Source organism: Folsomia candida, unplaced genomic scaffold (genome assembly GCF_002217175.1).
Source record: "Folsomia candida strain VU population unplaced genomic scaffold, ASM221717v1 Fcan01_Sc004, whole genome shotgun sequence".
NCBI lineage: Eukaryota > Metazoa > Arthropoda > Collembola > Entomobryomorpha > Isotomidae > Folsomia > Folsomia candida.
Window position 1 is genome coordinate 11162660 of NW_019091196.1, and position 15818 is coordinate 11178477.

Consider the following 15818-nt stretch of genomic DNA (forward strand, 5'->3'; position numbering starts at 1 on the left):
TTGACACGATTGTGATGTGACAACGACGAGGCAAGAGATATTTTGGGAAATGACTTGTCCTCTCTGATCTTATGCCAACTTTGGTGGTGGGTTCATTGGATGAATGAATGTTACAGTTTACGTGTTACAAGTTACCGTAGTGCACGAGTAAGCCCAGTACGCGGGTAAAATACCATGACCTGACAAAGAGGTCATATGCTGTTTGTTACGACGCTGATAATGATCATTTCCTCCTTTCTGAACAAGAAGACAGAGAAATTCATACGTAGACAAATTCATTCCACCCAATAAAACGTGGTATGAAACTGATAATGACAAATGAAGCTTTGACTATGCACACATTATGAATATCTATATTATCTATGCTCAAGATAATATCAAATCACTTACCGTTTTTTTAGTACCGCTGTAATTTTTGTCCTTCCGGTGCCCTCGGATCGAGTGTGGGTCAAAGGTACTCCAATTTCTCGGGCAGCCCTAGTTTCCTACTAATCAGATCACGACGTCGCCCACAGTTAAATTGCAACCAAAGGTGGCAAGAGTAAAGTCCGAAACCGGTTTTTGATTAATGGAAATGTAAATCCCAATTAGTTAAATACTATAATTTAGTAATTTCGTTCAGTTCTATAAAGTTAATCTTGTATGTTAAAATTCAATCAGCTAATAAATAGCACGATACGATGGTGTCAAATTTTCAGGTATGTGTCACTCAAGTATTAAAGTTGATGATTGAGGGGAATAAAATAAATTGAATTTGTTAAAAGAATTTCGAGAATTATACAGATATTTATTATTTCCGATGAACTTATTTGATAATTTTTGTCAATATTATTTTTTGGGAGTTGGTGATCCCGCAGAGCAAAACTCTATGCTGCCTGGCATTTGAGATAACGATGACATTAAATCGAGTATTTTTATTATATTAAAAAGTTCCTTTATTAGCACCAAACGTCTGAATATTTTTCAGTATAAAAATTATGTGTAAACACATTCAAATTCTGAATTTAACTACCCGTTCTATGAAGGTGATTAAAATCTTACTAATCGATTGATATCAGTCTTTGTGAACCAGTCTCAAAATTACAAAGATTGACACGAATCACTCGGTTTGTCTGGATTTGTGTAAAGTTATGATAGTTAAAATTAATAACAAGTAATATTTAAATAACAGCGTGAATAAAAGCGAATTAATGGGCCGATCAGGGTTCCAAGAGAAGGGTTGTAGATGTAAGTGAATGTGGTTCATCAGATTTCGCAAATTCTTCCTGTTGCGTCATGACGTCCTTAGTTTCCGTTATAATTTGGGACAATTCATTTGCCGTGTTGACTAAATTGTAGATCAAGATATCGTTAAAGTTGGCTAGTTCTGCAATAAAAAATGGATTAATGATAAAACTATCCATTTTAACCATGAATGTTTTAAAACTCTGGTTTATTACCAATCAGGTTCTTAGCTGGTACGACTTCCAGTATGGCTTCACCACGCCCACTTGCATTACTTTTATCCATCTCATTGACAATACGGACTAGTTCCAGTATCATATTCCGATCTTTGATGGAGTTTATGCCTTTATATCGGTGGAGGAGAATTCCTTGAGGGTATTCCTTACTGTACACGTTTCCTCCTGAACCGAGTACAACCTGTGTTTGTGTATTAATATAAACTATAAATAAGGCTAATTTTGTTGCTACTAAAGGTATTTGACTACGCAGTATTTTTACCATATTAAAAATTGCATTTAGAGCATACATAAACCCGAGTTGAATTCTTGACAAGAGTGGAAATGTGCAGAGGAACAAGGATTGGTTAATTTTAAGTTCTGAAATTTTCAGGAGCATTTTCAGGAGTGCTTTTCGAGTTCTCTGGGCATCAGAGTAATACAAGATATCACTCACTGACTCTGCACAGCAGAGGAAACTAAATTCCCAGTCTTCTTCCGTCGAATCTTCCTAATGAAACCAAATATTTTTTTATTGACTAAAAGGCCAATTAAATATATGCCAGCCATAAACCACGATACTTACAGGCAAGTCTGTTAACACTCGTGAAAAGTGGTACCGAATACTTTCAAGATTACACGTAATACAGGTATCAGTGGTATCACACTGTTTGCGCCCAGCCACCCAAGTTTTACAATGCTTTAAGGACCACACGGGTTCTATAGCTGCTCTCAAATCGCTTCGCATTTGTAGGATTTTTCCAAAACAGAAACGAGAGCTCAATATGTTTTTGTACGGGCGACCCACGAGAGGGGAGAGTTGTGAAAATGAGCCCTAAATTTTTAGATTCAAACAATAAGTAAATAATATAAACAAAATAAATAAAACTTCTATCTAATTGATATGATTATGATTAATAGATGACATACCGATATTTCAGACACATCCCACGACATACTTTCAAATTTCTGGTAATGCTCAATTTGTCGTTTGATTTGTTCCATTTTTACCAATAAATCTGTCGATTGATGCAACAAGAGTTTATCGTGATAACACCCAATCTCGAATCTAGGATCTACATGTGTAATATGTCGAGGCTGTGAGTGAGATAAAACAATTATGTTAAAATACACCAGTAGCAGTAAACAAAACTTAATATTTAAACTCAATAAAACGAAATGTTACTTACGAAATATCTCAATTTAAATAAAGACTTTTGAGGATGCAGAGATCTAACATCGTAGCGATCAATCCATTCCCAAGACACATGGCACTGCATTATGTCATGTTGATAATACGTTAGAGATAATCCACTTTTATCCTCCCAAGTTTTGATGTTTCGCTTTATAACAGCAATCTGTTAATGAAATAGCCAAAATAATGAGGTTAATTGGCGAAACATTTAGATAAGTTAATAAAACTAGAATCGTTTAAACAATTACTTGATATTGAGTGAAAAACGAGGCGGCTTCAAGAATTTTGCTCATGAATGTGCCAAAAAATAGTAGGGTGTCAGAAATAATAGCACGCCTGCTCAAGATGGACGTTTTCCATCCTGAGGTAAAATTAAATTTATGAAAGTTATACTCGTGCTTTTTTTAATTAGAAATTTAATACGGACATTTTGAAAAGTTTACATATTTACTAACTATATTCGGAAACACTTACCCACGTGTTCTACTAGAAAGTCCAGTTGATTTCTGAACACTCTACGGCCTCTGTACTTTAGACAGACGACATAAACTTCTGAATTTCCTTCTTTGCTCGTGGCTGGTTTAAATAGATGGACCTGACCCAGAAAAAATACTTTAACTGACTATCAACGAAGTAACTATTTTTAAATAAATGACTCACTTCTTCAAATAAGGAGCACAGAATGTACAAGTGACTAATTGTTTGACATTCTAAAAAGGTGAATATTTTGAGTACAAAACTTCCCCCGACACCCAAAATTGATAGGGCAGCAATTATTTCAGTGAACTGTAATTCTACGACAGCGCTCTCCTGTTCCATGGGATTCGTCTGGCAATCAATGCTTCCATCCGCAGTGACCAAATCAACAGAGTGTTCCAGACTAAGACATTTTTGTTTAACCTGCTCAATTAAACTGTCCAAATTAGCCCTGTTCATTATGTTCCCGGTCGTGTCTTTGAGAAAAATCCAATTATTCAAAGAACTCAAGATCAACTTGTCTTCATTTATCATAGTTCCAATGTCATTTCCTTCGTAGTGTGGATTTAAGGTGGTGGCGAGCCAGTCCCACTTTAGACCAAAATTTGTTGAATATAAGTAATTAGCATGAATATGATTTTGATGAAATAATTTACCTGAATTGTTGGGTAATTAGTAGATAGAAAATGATTGGTTGCAGAAATGAACGCTCCTGGGGCTTCACATAAATGTATTGACAGAAAACGTGGACGGGCAGACACGTCTGGTTGAGAGGCAGCCGTAGTAATACGTTCAGGTACTAGAGAGAAAGTGCTAAGACACTCGTACATTTTGCACCTACAGGAAGTGGTGGAAACCAATCATGGTTCTTACATGAGGTTATATAACAATTACAAGATTATTATGCACGTACCACGCTTGGCTACAAAATTCTGGTTGAAACTCCTGCCTCACGATTGGCATCACTTGACCTGCTGTGTTCATCCGTTTCGTGTGTTTGTGCCAGGAATTCAACGGGTAATTATCCAAAAGGCTTTTTGTTTGATTTAGCTCATGTTTAATATCTCTGAGTTCAACTGCCTAAAATTCATACAAACGAACAGTGTTATATTTATAAAAGTGGATGAATAAAAAATATAACAACTAATTATTGACTTACAATCCATTTTGGCCAGGCAAAGAAAAATTTCGGGATCGCAAAATATTGATCTGGAGATTTGAGACATCGCTTCTTCCCCCAAATCTCTTGACCAACAGTCGCCATGTTTATTTCTCGGACAATCTTTCCTTCAGGAATGGGAGGAGGTAGTTTCCGAGGCTCTGGTAGTGGAACCGGAATTGGTACTCTGAGTATTTTATTCGTTTGAAACCATTTATGCGACGAAAAATTATTTCTGGTTATCGTAACACCGCACGCCACATTCGTTCGGTACAACATAGTCCTCATTTTCTTGTTTTTATTTCTTTTCTTATTTTTCTTTTTCTTTTTCCTTATTTGTACCATAGGCATAGGCACTGCGACTGCCACTACTGCGTTCTCCTGGGTCAAATTTATACTTGACTCTATAAAACAAAATTCTATTAATATTTTCTTGTAATTGAATAACAAATTGTACATATAATACGTAAAACAATACCCATGATTCAGCCTTTTCAATTCAAGTGAAAATGTTTGGAGAATAAACAATATCACGATCCTTTCATACCAGAAAACCTATAAAATAGAAAATATGTATGAGATTAATTGAATTCATCAGCCTTCCAATTCAGAGAAATTTTCAGAATTCCACCATCAAGAACTACGAAGTGCACAAACCAATTATCAAAAGGAATTCCAAACAAACCAAATGATTCACTGAGTGTATTCCAAGTCTTGATGTTATTTTAATTCTTGTCAATCCGGCTAACGATAAATACTGTGCTTATCTATTGATAAGTTAAGTCAACGATAAAGTAAAACAGTTAAAAATATGCGAAGACAAGATTGAAGATCAAGAACAATAGTTGACAGGAAACGAAGACAAAAGAGATCGAGTTGAAATGAGCGAAATAAATTTTCTCGTGCTGGTCTTCCGAGTTCAAAATTGGCGGTCACCATTCTGATTGGTTGCTGTATTCGCTCCTCCTCTCAGCCATGCCGTCCTTCTACATTTGCTGCAGACTATTTCTTTCCATCCGCCGACGTGCACATTAATTCACAATTTTTTGAAATCTTTCAAAATTTTTGGAACAACCGGATCAGGTACGAAAATATTTATTTTGTCTTAATTTACCACATTCTTGACAACATTGAAACGATGTGGTGGGTCTTGAGCGCAATAGATTTTGAGCTATTTGTCTTCTTTTGTTTGTTGGAAATAATGACCGGTTTTTTGTGAACCAATTTACAAAATGATTTGGTATTTTTTTGGGGGTTGAGATGAATTTGAAAAGTTTGGTATGAGTGAAGTGGGTGTGGCGTGTAAATTGGGGAGTATAAAAGTAGTAAATTTAATTAATAATCAAGGTCGGAATTTGATTTGTATTTTATATTTCGATTTGCTGTTCGTTCAAGTATCGAGTAGTTTGGGGGGAGGGAGGAACATAAATATGATGACAACTTTTAAGCATTGAGTTACAATCAATGATGCTTTGCTAGCCAAAAGGATTCTGAAATTATTAAAGCTATTTTTGTTACCTATTGTTTAAAGGATTTCAATTATGTGCTAATGTCGTCTATTAATTTTTATGGTAACAGGAATTAATCTTCCATCATGGTGCGGATGAACGCTTTGGCTGATGCCTTAAAGTCTATTAACAACGCCGAGAAGAGAGGGAAGCGTCAAGTCCTTATTAGGCCGTGCTCTAAGGTCATCGTCAAATTCCTCACCGTCATGATGAAGCACGGTATGTTGTGTTGCATTTTGCATTATCATCTAAATCAAACAAGTAGAGCAGCAGATAGTTAAGTATGATGACAATTATCAGCATTGAGCTATATTCGATGATGCTTTGCTAGCCAAAAGGATTCTGAAGTTAACGATTTTTATACTAAATTAGAAATCTACTCGTAAATTCTCGTTCTATGCAGGTTGTGATTTTTTGTCTCTATTTTGTATTTCAGGGTATATCGGAGAGTTTGAAATCGTTGATGATCACAGGGCAGGGAAAATAGTTGTCAATTTAACGGGAAGGTTGAATAAGTGTGGTGTGATCTCGCCTCGCTTTGATGTCAGCATCCCTGATATCGAGAAATGGACTAATAACCTACTTCCATCTCGACAGTTTGGGTAAGTTTTGATAACATTACTGTTATTTATGCTATTAAACTAAGGCTACAATGGAAGATTTAAATTTAATTTGCTGCATTATCTAAATCCGATTCAGGTACGTCGTTTTAACCACTTCAGGAGGAATAATGGACCACGAAGAAGCCAGAAGAAAACATCTTGGAGGAAAAATCTTGGGTTTCTTTTTCTAAGCTATACATCGCTTTTAAATTCCATAAATTGTGGTTTTAACCAAACTTTTGTTAAAATAAAAGACGATGTGCTCTTGACTTGTCGCGAACAATGTTGGTGTGGAATAGTTTTATTATTGCGTTTCATTCATCTTTATTCGCTTTGCTAATTTTCAATTGTTGAGGAAGATATTGTACAGCAGATTTAGAACACTTGCCACATAATCGTTTCGTATAAAATACACTACACTCTTGACATGTCATCTCATTACAAACTGTACAATTAGAACCTAAGAGTAGAAAATTCGCATTATTTGAAGCCTGTGCTGAAAATGGGTCACGACAAATGTAACTATCCTCATGAAAGAGTATGTTTCTACAAAATGGGGGCTTGCGTCCATAATAATCAGCTTCCTCAGACAAACCACAATCTCCACAGAAGAAAAAAATTTTTGGTCTATCTTTTTTGACTGTCGGGAAGCTGCTGCCACTAGAATTTGTTGAATTTGCCTTTTCTAACGTTTCAACCTCCTTGTTTTCTGACTGTGACATTTTTCTTATACACAAGTGAGCGATCTTTCCAAATACGTATAAATAAACTATGATTATTTTCTTCCTAGAGAAATATCTTTGGATGCTTCTACAGGCCACCAACTAGGTTTACTGACTGTGATTAAAGTATCGTTTAATGTTAATGTTGATGCTGATAGCGTTTCTTCCACCCGAAACAATGCGATGCCAAGATTTCCGTGCAATCCACGTACTTTTCCTACCGGTCGCTTTTTTCCGTTTAGAATTTGAATAGATTGGACGTCTCCAAGAATTTTGTCATCGATTGCTGTTGTCAGTCTAACAATTATTAGATCAAAGTAATATAGTTGACCACTTGACCATACCAAATTAGTAATTTTATCTTATTCAACTCAAACTCACCTAAATGGCATCAATCTTTTCCTTACAACGCCCGTGTGATGTGTCCTAGCTGTTACATGAAAAATGTCAAAGTTAGATAAATTAGTCATAGTAAACAATTTTTTTTACATAACGGTACCAGTCAGTTCTTGTCCCAAATAACACCCCTTGTGAAAGCTGATCCCATGTAAATAATCTCCATTCGCCTAATAATTTAATAATAAATAAATTGCCAACTGACAAATAATCTATCTCCATTTCCATTTCCATCAATAACTTACTTCCAATGGAAATGAGTTCCCAAAAGGGATGTCAACGACACCTTCCCCAACTCCCAGTGTGTACTTGAGTGCCTTATACCCCTCCTCACTATCCTTCACAGAAATATTCTGGGATGATGATATCCCAGGAAATAGTTGTTCTGTATTAATTTCAGCAGGTCCAAATATCCTCCATCCCAATTCAGCCAGTCTAGGATCGCCAAAATGGGTCACGTTGGAAATATCTAAAACTTTGGCTGGAAAGTCTTCCCTCTTGCTGCTGTAGTTGGTTAAAGGTTCACAACAATTATCACTCAAATTATACAACACTGATGGATGTGTATGTCCAGCAGACGTAATACGAAAACTGCATAGAAAACAGCGAATTTTTACTTGACATCTAAACCCAAAATCCTTACCAAACATGTAGTGTAAATGATAAACATAAATTCTTACCCAGATAAGTGTGCGGCGTCATAAGCCACCCAAACCGCGAGTTTATCTTCCGCCTCGATCTCGACTGGAAGAAATTAACATGTGAAAAAATCAACCATCCAATCAAGCGGGAATTAAGTTCAACTCTTTTTCATTCTGTCACCATTCTTTTTTATTGTCGTTACTTTTGTTTGATCTTTAAGTTTAATTGTTATGATGGAAGGGGGAGGGTATAGTTCTGATGAGGATTTCGTGGTCACGAGACCACCCGTTTTTGCAAAGAGAGAGGAGGAAGAACAAATCGCGGGTCCTTCCGCTAAAAAACGGTGAATTTTTTCCTCTTCCATCCATTACTTTATTTAATTATTTATTGTATGTTATAGTGCCAAGAAAGAGAAAACCAAACCCACTTTGCCACCTGCTTCGAAATTGCTAGTCGTGGAGAAAAAGAAGCATCCTCTCGCCCTCCTTGGGAAACTCAACCCTCCTGCGACGAAAGATGAGGATAAGAGGAAGGTCAACACGGAAACTAGTTCAGTTCGTGATGACCAGGCCTTCGAACCACCGACGTGGTATTACTTCCCAAAGGAGGAGACGCAGATACTGGAGAAGCGATATCCGAGAGACGGACGGGGGGTCATTTTTCGAGGAGTGGATTTGGCCGAAGAATTTAAAGTGCGATACATAGGCTCGTGTTTCTGGGACGGTAAAAAAAATCAAGGTCCATAACCATTCCCTTAGTCGTTACATTAGCAAAATTAAAAGAAGAAACATAATAACTATTTTTATGTAATGTAGATGAAGGAGTCGAGTTGATCAGAAAAACCATTCTAGATTTGGTTGGAACCAACTCCCTCTTTTCTCCCCACAACATTTATGAGGACTCCCCTGAACTGATTTTGACACAAGAGGAAGGATTATCTGATGAGCAGAGGGAACAACTTTTTACGGCGATTTTCGCCAAAGGTGGGAGAGTGCCCATTATTGATAAGCCGGGTTGGAGTCTGGTCATTCACAAGGCACCCAAAAGCGGAATTGTTCATCTTTGTGTCGAGAAGCCAGAAATGGCTAAAGGAGAACCAGTTTATAGAGCTAATCGATTATGCACAGAAAAAGGTAAGCAAATGTGAATATTAGTTTGTGAAACAAAGTCAAATTACCTGGGTTAACCGTTTTTTAAACAACCATTGTAGATTGCTACAAGTACAACTACACACTAGCGACTTAAAAATAAATTAAATAAAAACCTCCTTTGTTGAAACGTTTAAAATATATGTGCCGTTAATTGCAGAATATTACCAAATAGTACAAGTCGCAGACCTTATTGTTTTCTTTTTATATGTATTTTCAATGTTAAATATTGTAGTTTCTAAATTACTAGAGATTACTTGTTGGATTCAATTAATTATTGTATTTAGAATATTAACAAAGAATTATCCTTTGTTAATATTCTGAATATAGAGAATATCACATTTCTCGATACTCGACAACAGACTCCAGATAACCACCCCACGATAACCGCTCCCAGATAACCACCCTAACATTTAATGTTAGAATTTAATTTATTTTGAATTTTCGCGCAATTCGAAACTTGACTTTCTCCACTTTCACTTCCGTCACGGAAAATTACTTTCACTTCCGTTGCCAACAGACATTTCCAGCTTATAATATAGATATAAATCTCAAGGACCTTTTCTCTTTAACCGGTACAGTTTCAAGTGACTGACGAGTTTTGACCGAAAGGCAGAGTCGCATTCGAGAAGAACGCTGTCCTCGTCGGAGGGCGACTTGTAAACGATGGCGTCGAAGAGGACTCGACCCTGGTGGTTGAGAAGGAGGGTGTAAAACGAGGATTTCGTCTCTAAATGGGCGACGTCGTTGGTGAGGAGGCCTTGAAGAAGGGGAAGCGATTCGGCCCCACGGAGACGAATCAGTGACCTCGACTTGACCTGAGTAACTTCCAACTGACAAGAGGTAGATGAATGGCGACAAAATCGAGATGTCGAATTCGGAAATTGTTTTGGAATTCTCTCCAAGAACGGCAACAAAAGTTGAGAAAAGTGCTTCCGCCACATTTTGCAGAGTGAGTGAAGTGATTTTTTGAGAATTGAGATTTTGCTCGAACGAGAAAAATATAAAGTCGCAAAGTCCCCGAAACTGGACAAACTCAAATCCGGAAAAATACATTTGTTCGTGTAAATAAATACGTTTGAAAGATTTAATTATTTTTTAGCCGTCAAGTAATAGTTTTGGGAATTACTAATTGTTGCAATGGAGTCCAGTGATCCAAGTTCCTCCAGCAGTGAGGAAGAACGCATTAAGAAAAGGAAACATGATAAACACAAGAAACATAAGAGTACGGAGAGTAAAAAGCATAAGAAATCGAAACATCGGAAACGAAGAGATGCTAGTTCGAGTTCTGAAGAGGTAAGATTTATTGAGATTAACTTAACTAAGGAGGGAATCGTCTCTGTTTATCTAGCTAATGTTAATTTCATTTGTTTCAAAATGACCACTTTCTGCTTACAGGACATGTCTTGTGAGGATCAGTGGGTCGAAGCAAGTACAATTGTTGACAAATCAAGCACATCTAGCAAGAAATTAAAATTGAAGAAAAAGAAGAAAGAAAGTAAACCTTCCTCCCACAAATCAAAAATTCCTGTACAATCTCTCAGTCCGCAAGCTCTAAAAGAAGAGGAGGATGAATGGTCAGCTTTTGGAAATATGCTTCCGACGTTTTCAAATGATTCAAAGCGAAGCAAAAAACAGAAGGAAAGGGAGGAAATGAGAGAACTCAGCTCAATTGACATGGTAGAAATTAGTTTTAATTAGATATTACTTCAATGCATTGATGCATGCATATATGATTTACTTTTATGATTTAAATTATTGCAGGCTGGTCAATCAGAGAAAGAACTGAATCCATATTGGAAAGATGGAGGTAAAGGGTTGCCTACTTCTGAGGCACAGGATGATAAACCTAAACTTAATTCTGCTGGGGTGGGAGACGGGGGCCTGGCCTGGCTGAAAAAATCATTTGAGAGAGCAAAACAACAGGCTAAAGATGCTGGTCGACCTGTCGAAGAAATAGTTGCGGAACGATGGGGTGTAAGTCAAACTAGCAATAAGTATTATAACTTATAATTTATAAGTACTAAAGTAATTTAACTTTCGCAACAATAAACCCTTTTAGTCACTGGAAACTTTCTATACTTTGTTGGAGGAAGCAGAAAACAAGGCCGGCAAGGGTAATAATTCATCCGGGGGACGAAGAAGGGATGATGATTATGATGACGATCGTCGAAAAAGATCGTCGTTTAAACGTCCATCAAGACATAGTGATAATTCTGACGAAGAAAGTAGAGAACCAACTCATCGTGACCGAGATCAACGGTATTCTTCGACACACCGAGATCATCGTGACCGTGATCGAAGTAATCGAGATAGAAATAGGGACAGCGGACAGTCGTGGAGGAAACCGGGATATGAAAATAAACGAGCAACAGCGGAATCTGAAAACGTAAAAGTACGAAGCCATACAAATACTAAAATGGAAACTCCAAGTTTGCCAAGACGGGAGGAGCCAATAAAGGTTAAAGAGCCGGAAGAGGATATGGCTGGCAGCGACGAAAGTGACGAACAAGAGGAGGTCCCAGAAATTGAAACCCCATCAGTTTTAACAGACAAAGAAATGAACGAGTTAAATGCAAAACTATTCAAGGCAGAAATGTTGGGAGATTCGGTAGTTCAATAGTTTAATCACAAGTTACATGATACTTTTAGTTGCATATTATAATTTATATTTCAAATTTCAGGATACAGTTTCTTCTCTCCAATTGAAAATATCCGAAGCTGAGAAAGCTAGGCAGGAATACCTCGTTAATGGAAAACTTCCAGATACCAAACCTAAGAAAGTAATAACAAAAGTAATTCTCGGATCTCAAACAAAAAGGCGAACTAAAGATAAACCGACAGAGAGTCACGTTGCGGGACAACGAGTTCGCTACTTTCCTGATGATGATAAGCATTCCTTGAAATCAATGGTTAGAATAAACGCACTATTCTGTGTACATTTTTGCTCTGGTATTTTTGTTGGATTATATTTTTAATATAATGCTTGTTTATAGTTTGAAAAGGAAAAGATGAGCACGGTCGAAGACGAAAATGCAATGTTCTCCCGACTGATGGCAAAGGTATGACTATAAGATGATTTTTAATAGTCCTTCCGATAACGAAAATCTAAATTGCATAAAAGCTTTATAATTTTGTTCAATTTCATTATTAGAGTTCCAAAGCTACAGAGGACTATGATGCAGACGATATTTTTGTGGATAAGGCAAGCAGTTCCAGACAGGCAGCCAAGGAACAGAAACGAGAAATCGAAAATCTTCTCTATGAAGAGAAAGCTATCAACAAAGTGCTAGAAAATTGTAATTGGTGCTTCGATGGAAAACACATACAGAAGAATCTAATTGTTTCCATCGGACAAACCGTAAGCCTAACTTAATAACTTACATAGCATATTAATTATTAACGTAGTTCTGATCTGATTTTCTCAAACTATTATTCTTTATTTCCAGTGTTTCCTGTGTGTTCCACCTTATCAGTCCTTGACAGAAGGTCACTGTCTGATTGTGCCAATGTCTCACGTATCTTGCACTACAGAGCTTGATGAAGACGTCTGGACAGAAATTCAGAAATTTAGAAAAGCACTAGTCCGAATGTTTTTCCAATCTGAAGAAGACGTCATATTTTTCGAGAGGGCAGTTTATCTCAAGAAGCAACCACACATGTACTTAGAATGTGTCCCCATGCCCAAAGAGACTGGGGAGCTAGCCCCCATATATTTTAAGGTAAATAATTTCAACTAAATTAATCCTTTGAATTTATATCTTCCATATCTAAAACCATTTCACTTTTATTTTAGAAAGCCATCCAAGAATGTGAAACGGAATGGTCCCAAAACAAGAAAGTTGTCGACTTGAAACATCGCGATGTTCGAAAAGCAATACCCAAAGGTCTCCCGTACTTCAGTGTTGAGTTTGGTGACGACAGCTGTGGATTTGCTCATGTGATCGAGGACGAGAAATATTTTCCTGCAAATTTCGCCCAAGAAATCATTGGTGGCATGATGGAGCTTGATCATAAATTGTGGAGAAAGCAGACGAAGGATGACTTCAACACGCAACGGACAAAATTAATGAACTTCTTAAAAGTCTGGGGACCTTTTGATTTTACTCGAGAAGACGGAAAAGCGACAGTTTAATATTTTATTATATATTACATTATTATGACGAGTTTTTCTTTTTACACATAAATAAAGCAAATTATATAAAATTGCAGATCAAATTTTTGCATACAATTCATGAAAATAGCACAAGTCTAAAATCTGCCCCAATTCATGCTGCGGGTTGCAGAGCATTCAACTTCACTCTTCTCATCCTGCGGTGTCATTGTCTTCTGCATTTCTCTCAATTTCAACATTTTGAAAATATTTCTTAAAGTTATAAAAATCTTAGATTAATTAGTGATTGTGCACTGAATAATTAAACATGGCTGCTCCTGCTGCTGCTGCTCCTGAAGCAATGAATGTCGACGACGAGGTAAAACAGTATTGAATTTGTTATGTAATTTCTGTTCCTCATAAATAAACTGATTATTTTACAAGTATTCAATAAATCACTGTAAATCTTTACTCACTACTTGAATTGATGATTAGATGGAGAAGGAAATCCAACAATGGTCCTCAGACGACATGATTAGCCGTTCCCGACTTTTAGAGAACGAGATCCGAATTATGAGAAGTGAAGTGACTCGTATTCAACACGAGTTGACCACACAACGAGACAAGATCAGAGAAAATACTGAAAAGATTAAGGTCAATAAGACGTTGCCTTACTTGGTGTCCAATGTCATAGAGGTTTGTATTAAATTATAATTAGTACTGTCGACAAGATTCGACAAGTTTTTAATTCGAGTTTATTTTCCTCAAGATTCTGGATGTCGATCCTCAAGAAATGGGAGAAGAGGATGGTGCGAATGTGGACTTGGATTCGCTAAGGAAAGGGAAATGTGCTGTAATTAAAACTTCGACACGACAAACATATTTTCTCCCGGTGATTGGTCTTGTGGATGTCGAAAAGTTGAAACCTGGCGAACTTGTTGGAGTGAACAAGGATTCATACTTAATTCTGGAAAGTCTCCCAGCAGAATATGACGCCCGAGTGAAAGCCATGGAAGTTGATGATCGACCCACGGAACAATATTCTGATATTGGTGGTCTTGATAAACAGATTCAAGAATTGATCGAGGCAGTCGTACTTCCCATGACGCACAAAGAAAAGTTTGAAAACTTAGGAATTCATCCTCCAAAAGGAGTACTATTATATGGACGTGAGTAGTCATCATTAGTTATTTAGTGTGATGTCATTATCATGATATTTAATTGATAATCAATCGGATAGCTCCTGGAACTGGAAAGACTTTGCTGGCTCGAGCTTGTGCTGCTCAAACGAAATCAACATTTTTAAAGTTAGCAGGACCCCAGCTCGTGCAAATGTTTATTGGTGACGGTGCAAAATTGGTTCGAGATGCATTCGCCTTGGGTGGGTGTTTATTTCTTAAGCATTGCACTACAAATTATAACACGATAAATAATACCCTACATTTTTGTAATTTTAGCAAAGGAGAAGGCTCCAGCCATCATCTTTATCGACGAACTTGACGCCATCGGTACAAAGCGATTCGACTCTGAGAGAGCCGGGGATCGTGAAGTGCAAAGAACTATGTTGGAGTTGTTGAATCAATTAGATGGATTCTCATCTAATGCTGACATTAAAGTCATCGCGGCCACAAATCGTGTCGACATTTTAGATCCTGCACTCTTACGATCTGGACGTTTAGATAGAAAGATTGAGTTTCCACATCCAAATGAAGAAGCTCGGGCTAGAATTATGCAAATTCACTCCAGAAAAATGAACGTTTCTCCGGAAGTCAACTTTGAAGAGTTGTCCCGTTCCACGGATGATTTCAATGGAGCTCAGTGCAAAGCTGTTTGTGTTGAGGCTGTGAGTTAGCTAATACTTAATTATTTCTGTTATAATCGTTAACGTTTGGAACAAAATGACATTGTAACATTAATTGTTGCTCTTGCAGGGTATGATCGCTCTCCGAAGAAACGCTACGGTTGTCACTCATGAAGATTTTTCTGATGCGATTATGGAAGTGCAAGCTAAGAAGAAGACTAATTTATACTACTACGCCTAGCCTTTTTGTAAATCTAATTTCTATTTTATATTTGCACATCATCACCATTATTTATCATCAACTAAATTGTGTAACATGAAATACAAAATGTAAAATTGTTTGGATACAAACGTAACTTCTAATCTAAAATTTTATAAAATTATATTGCGTGGTTGTTGGATGGAATAAATGAATTGAGAGTAAGATACGTAGAAAATGTAATGGATCGTACCCGTTTAAATTCTTTGTACAAGATCAAAATATTTCATGCAAATATTCAGAATATGCACAAGTGATTTTTAAATCAGTCATTTTTTGGTTCACTTTTCATTACAGAAAAATGAATTACAAACCCATTTAAAAGAACAAGTATTTTTATTTGTCATCCTGATAGGATTATTAAAACTAGATCTTAT

At 36.8% G+C, this 15818-nt stretch overlaps 6 protein-coding genes and 1 long non-coding RNA gene across 11 annotated transcripts; 5 read left to right on the forward strand and 2 right to left on the reverse strand.

Annotated features, from left to right (window-relative positions):
• LOC118435219 lies at positions 1-1177 on the forward strand. Its single transcript, XR_004834618.1, has 2 exons — positions 1-297; positions 402-1177. It is a non-coding gene; the product is annotated as an uncharacterized LOC118435219 (long non-coding RNA).
• Positions 918-5175, reverse strand: LOC110849257 (cap-specific mRNA (nucleoside-2'-O-)-methyltransferase 2). 3 transcript variants are annotated; one of them, XM_022096656.2, is made up of 14 exons: positions 4956-5168; positions 4749-4825; positions 4271-4674; positions 4025-4191; positions 3768-3948; positions 3295-3702; positions 3109-3229; positions 2883-2995; positions 2630-2797; positions 2370-2537; positions 2026-2274; positions 1723-1950; positions 1440-1641; positions 918-1366 (listed from the first exon to the last, which is right to left on the reverse strand). In XM_022096656.2, exons 2-14 carry the CDS (start codon positions 4750-4752, stop codon positions 1200-1202), a joined length of 2580 nt encoding a protein of 859 aa, XP_021952348.1. In that variant the 5' UTR covers positions 4753-4825; positions 4956-5168; the 3' UTR covers positions 918-1199. The 3 variants fall into 3 exon arrangements, with proteins under 3 accessions (XP_021952348.1, XP_021952347.1, XP_021952349.1); XM_022096655.2 differs by having other exon boundaries at positions 4928-5168; XM_022096657.2 differs by lacking the exon at positions 918-1366 and having other exon boundaries at positions 1501-1641; positions 1723-1820; positions 1897-1950; positions 4928-5175.
• Positions 5176-5198: 23 nt separating this feature from the next.
• On the forward strand, positions 5199-6663 carry LOC110849261 (40S ribosomal protein S15Aa). The gene is made up of 4 exons (XM_022096663.2): positions 5199-5353; positions 5849-5997; positions 6215-6380; positions 6478-6663. The coding sequence occupies exons 2-4, from the start codon at positions 5865-5867 to the stop codon at positions 6569-6571; spliced, it is 393 nt and encodes a 130-aa protein (XP_021952355.1). The 5' UTR covers positions 5199-5353; positions 5849-5864; the 3' UTR covers positions 6572-6663.
• A 471-nt stretch (positions 6664-7134) lies between these two features.
• On the reverse strand, positions 7135-10250 carry LOC110849259 (putative transferase CAF17 homolog, mitochondrial). 2 transcript variants are annotated; one of them, XM_022096660.2, is made up of 6 exons: positions 9848-10250; positions 8179-8242; positions 7744-8002; positions 7602-7668; positions 7484-7532; positions 7135-7399 (listed from the first exon to the last, which is right to left on the reverse strand). In XM_022096660.2, the coding sequence occupies exons 1-6, from the start codon at positions 10230-10232 to the stop codon at positions 7156-7158; spliced, it is 1068 nt and encodes a 355-aa protein (XP_021952352.1). In that variant the 5' UTR covers positions 10233-10250; the 3' UTR covers positions 7135-7155. The 2 variants fall into 2 exon arrangements, with proteins under 2 accessions (XP_021952352.1, XP_021952351.1); XM_022096659.2 differs by having other exon boundaries at positions 7744-8089.
• Positions 8308-10000, forward strand: LOC110849260. Of its 2 annotated transcripts, none has more exons than XM_022096661.2 (4): positions 8308-8483; positions 8541-8878; positions 8956-9273; positions 9870-10000. In XM_022096661.2, exons 1-4 carry the CDS (start codon positions 8371-8373, stop codon positions 9881-9883), a joined length of 783 nt encoding a protein of 260 aa, XP_021952353.1. In that variant the 5' UTR covers positions 8308-8370; the 3' UTR covers positions 9884-10000. The 2 variants fall into 2 exon arrangements, with proteins under 2 accessions (XP_021952353.1, XP_035706740.1); XM_035850847.1 differs by lacking the exon at positions 9870-10000 and adding an exon at positions 9351-9427.
• LOC110849258 (CWF19-like protein 2) lies at positions 10104-13499 on the forward strand. The gene is made up of 10 exons (XM_022096658.2): positions 10104-10240; positions 10391-10584; positions 10687-10968; positions 11053-11265; positions 11351-11899; positions 11973-12200; positions 12285-12350; positions 12443-12649; positions 12738-13010; positions 13085-13499. The coding sequence occupies exons 2-10, from the start codon at positions 10429-10431 to the stop codon at positions 13421-13423; spliced, it is 2313 nt and encodes a 770-aa protein (XP_021952350.1). The 5' UTR covers positions 10104-10240; positions 10391-10428; the 3' UTR covers positions 13424-13499.
• Positions 13500-13579: 80 nt separating this feature from the next.
• LOC110848114 (26S proteasome regulatory subunit 6A-B) lies at positions 13580-15624 on the forward strand. Its single transcript, XM_022095235.2, has 6 exons — positions 13580-13760; positions 13877-14077; positions 14151-14550; positions 14622-14762; positions 14839-15224; positions 15313-15624. The coding sequence occupies exons 1-6, from the start codon at positions 13710-13712 to the stop codon at positions 15421-15423; spliced, it is 1290 nt and encodes a 429-aa protein (XP_021950927.1). The 5' UTR covers positions 13580-13709; the 3' UTR covers positions 15424-15624.
• Positions 15625-15818: the final 194 nt, after the last annotated feature.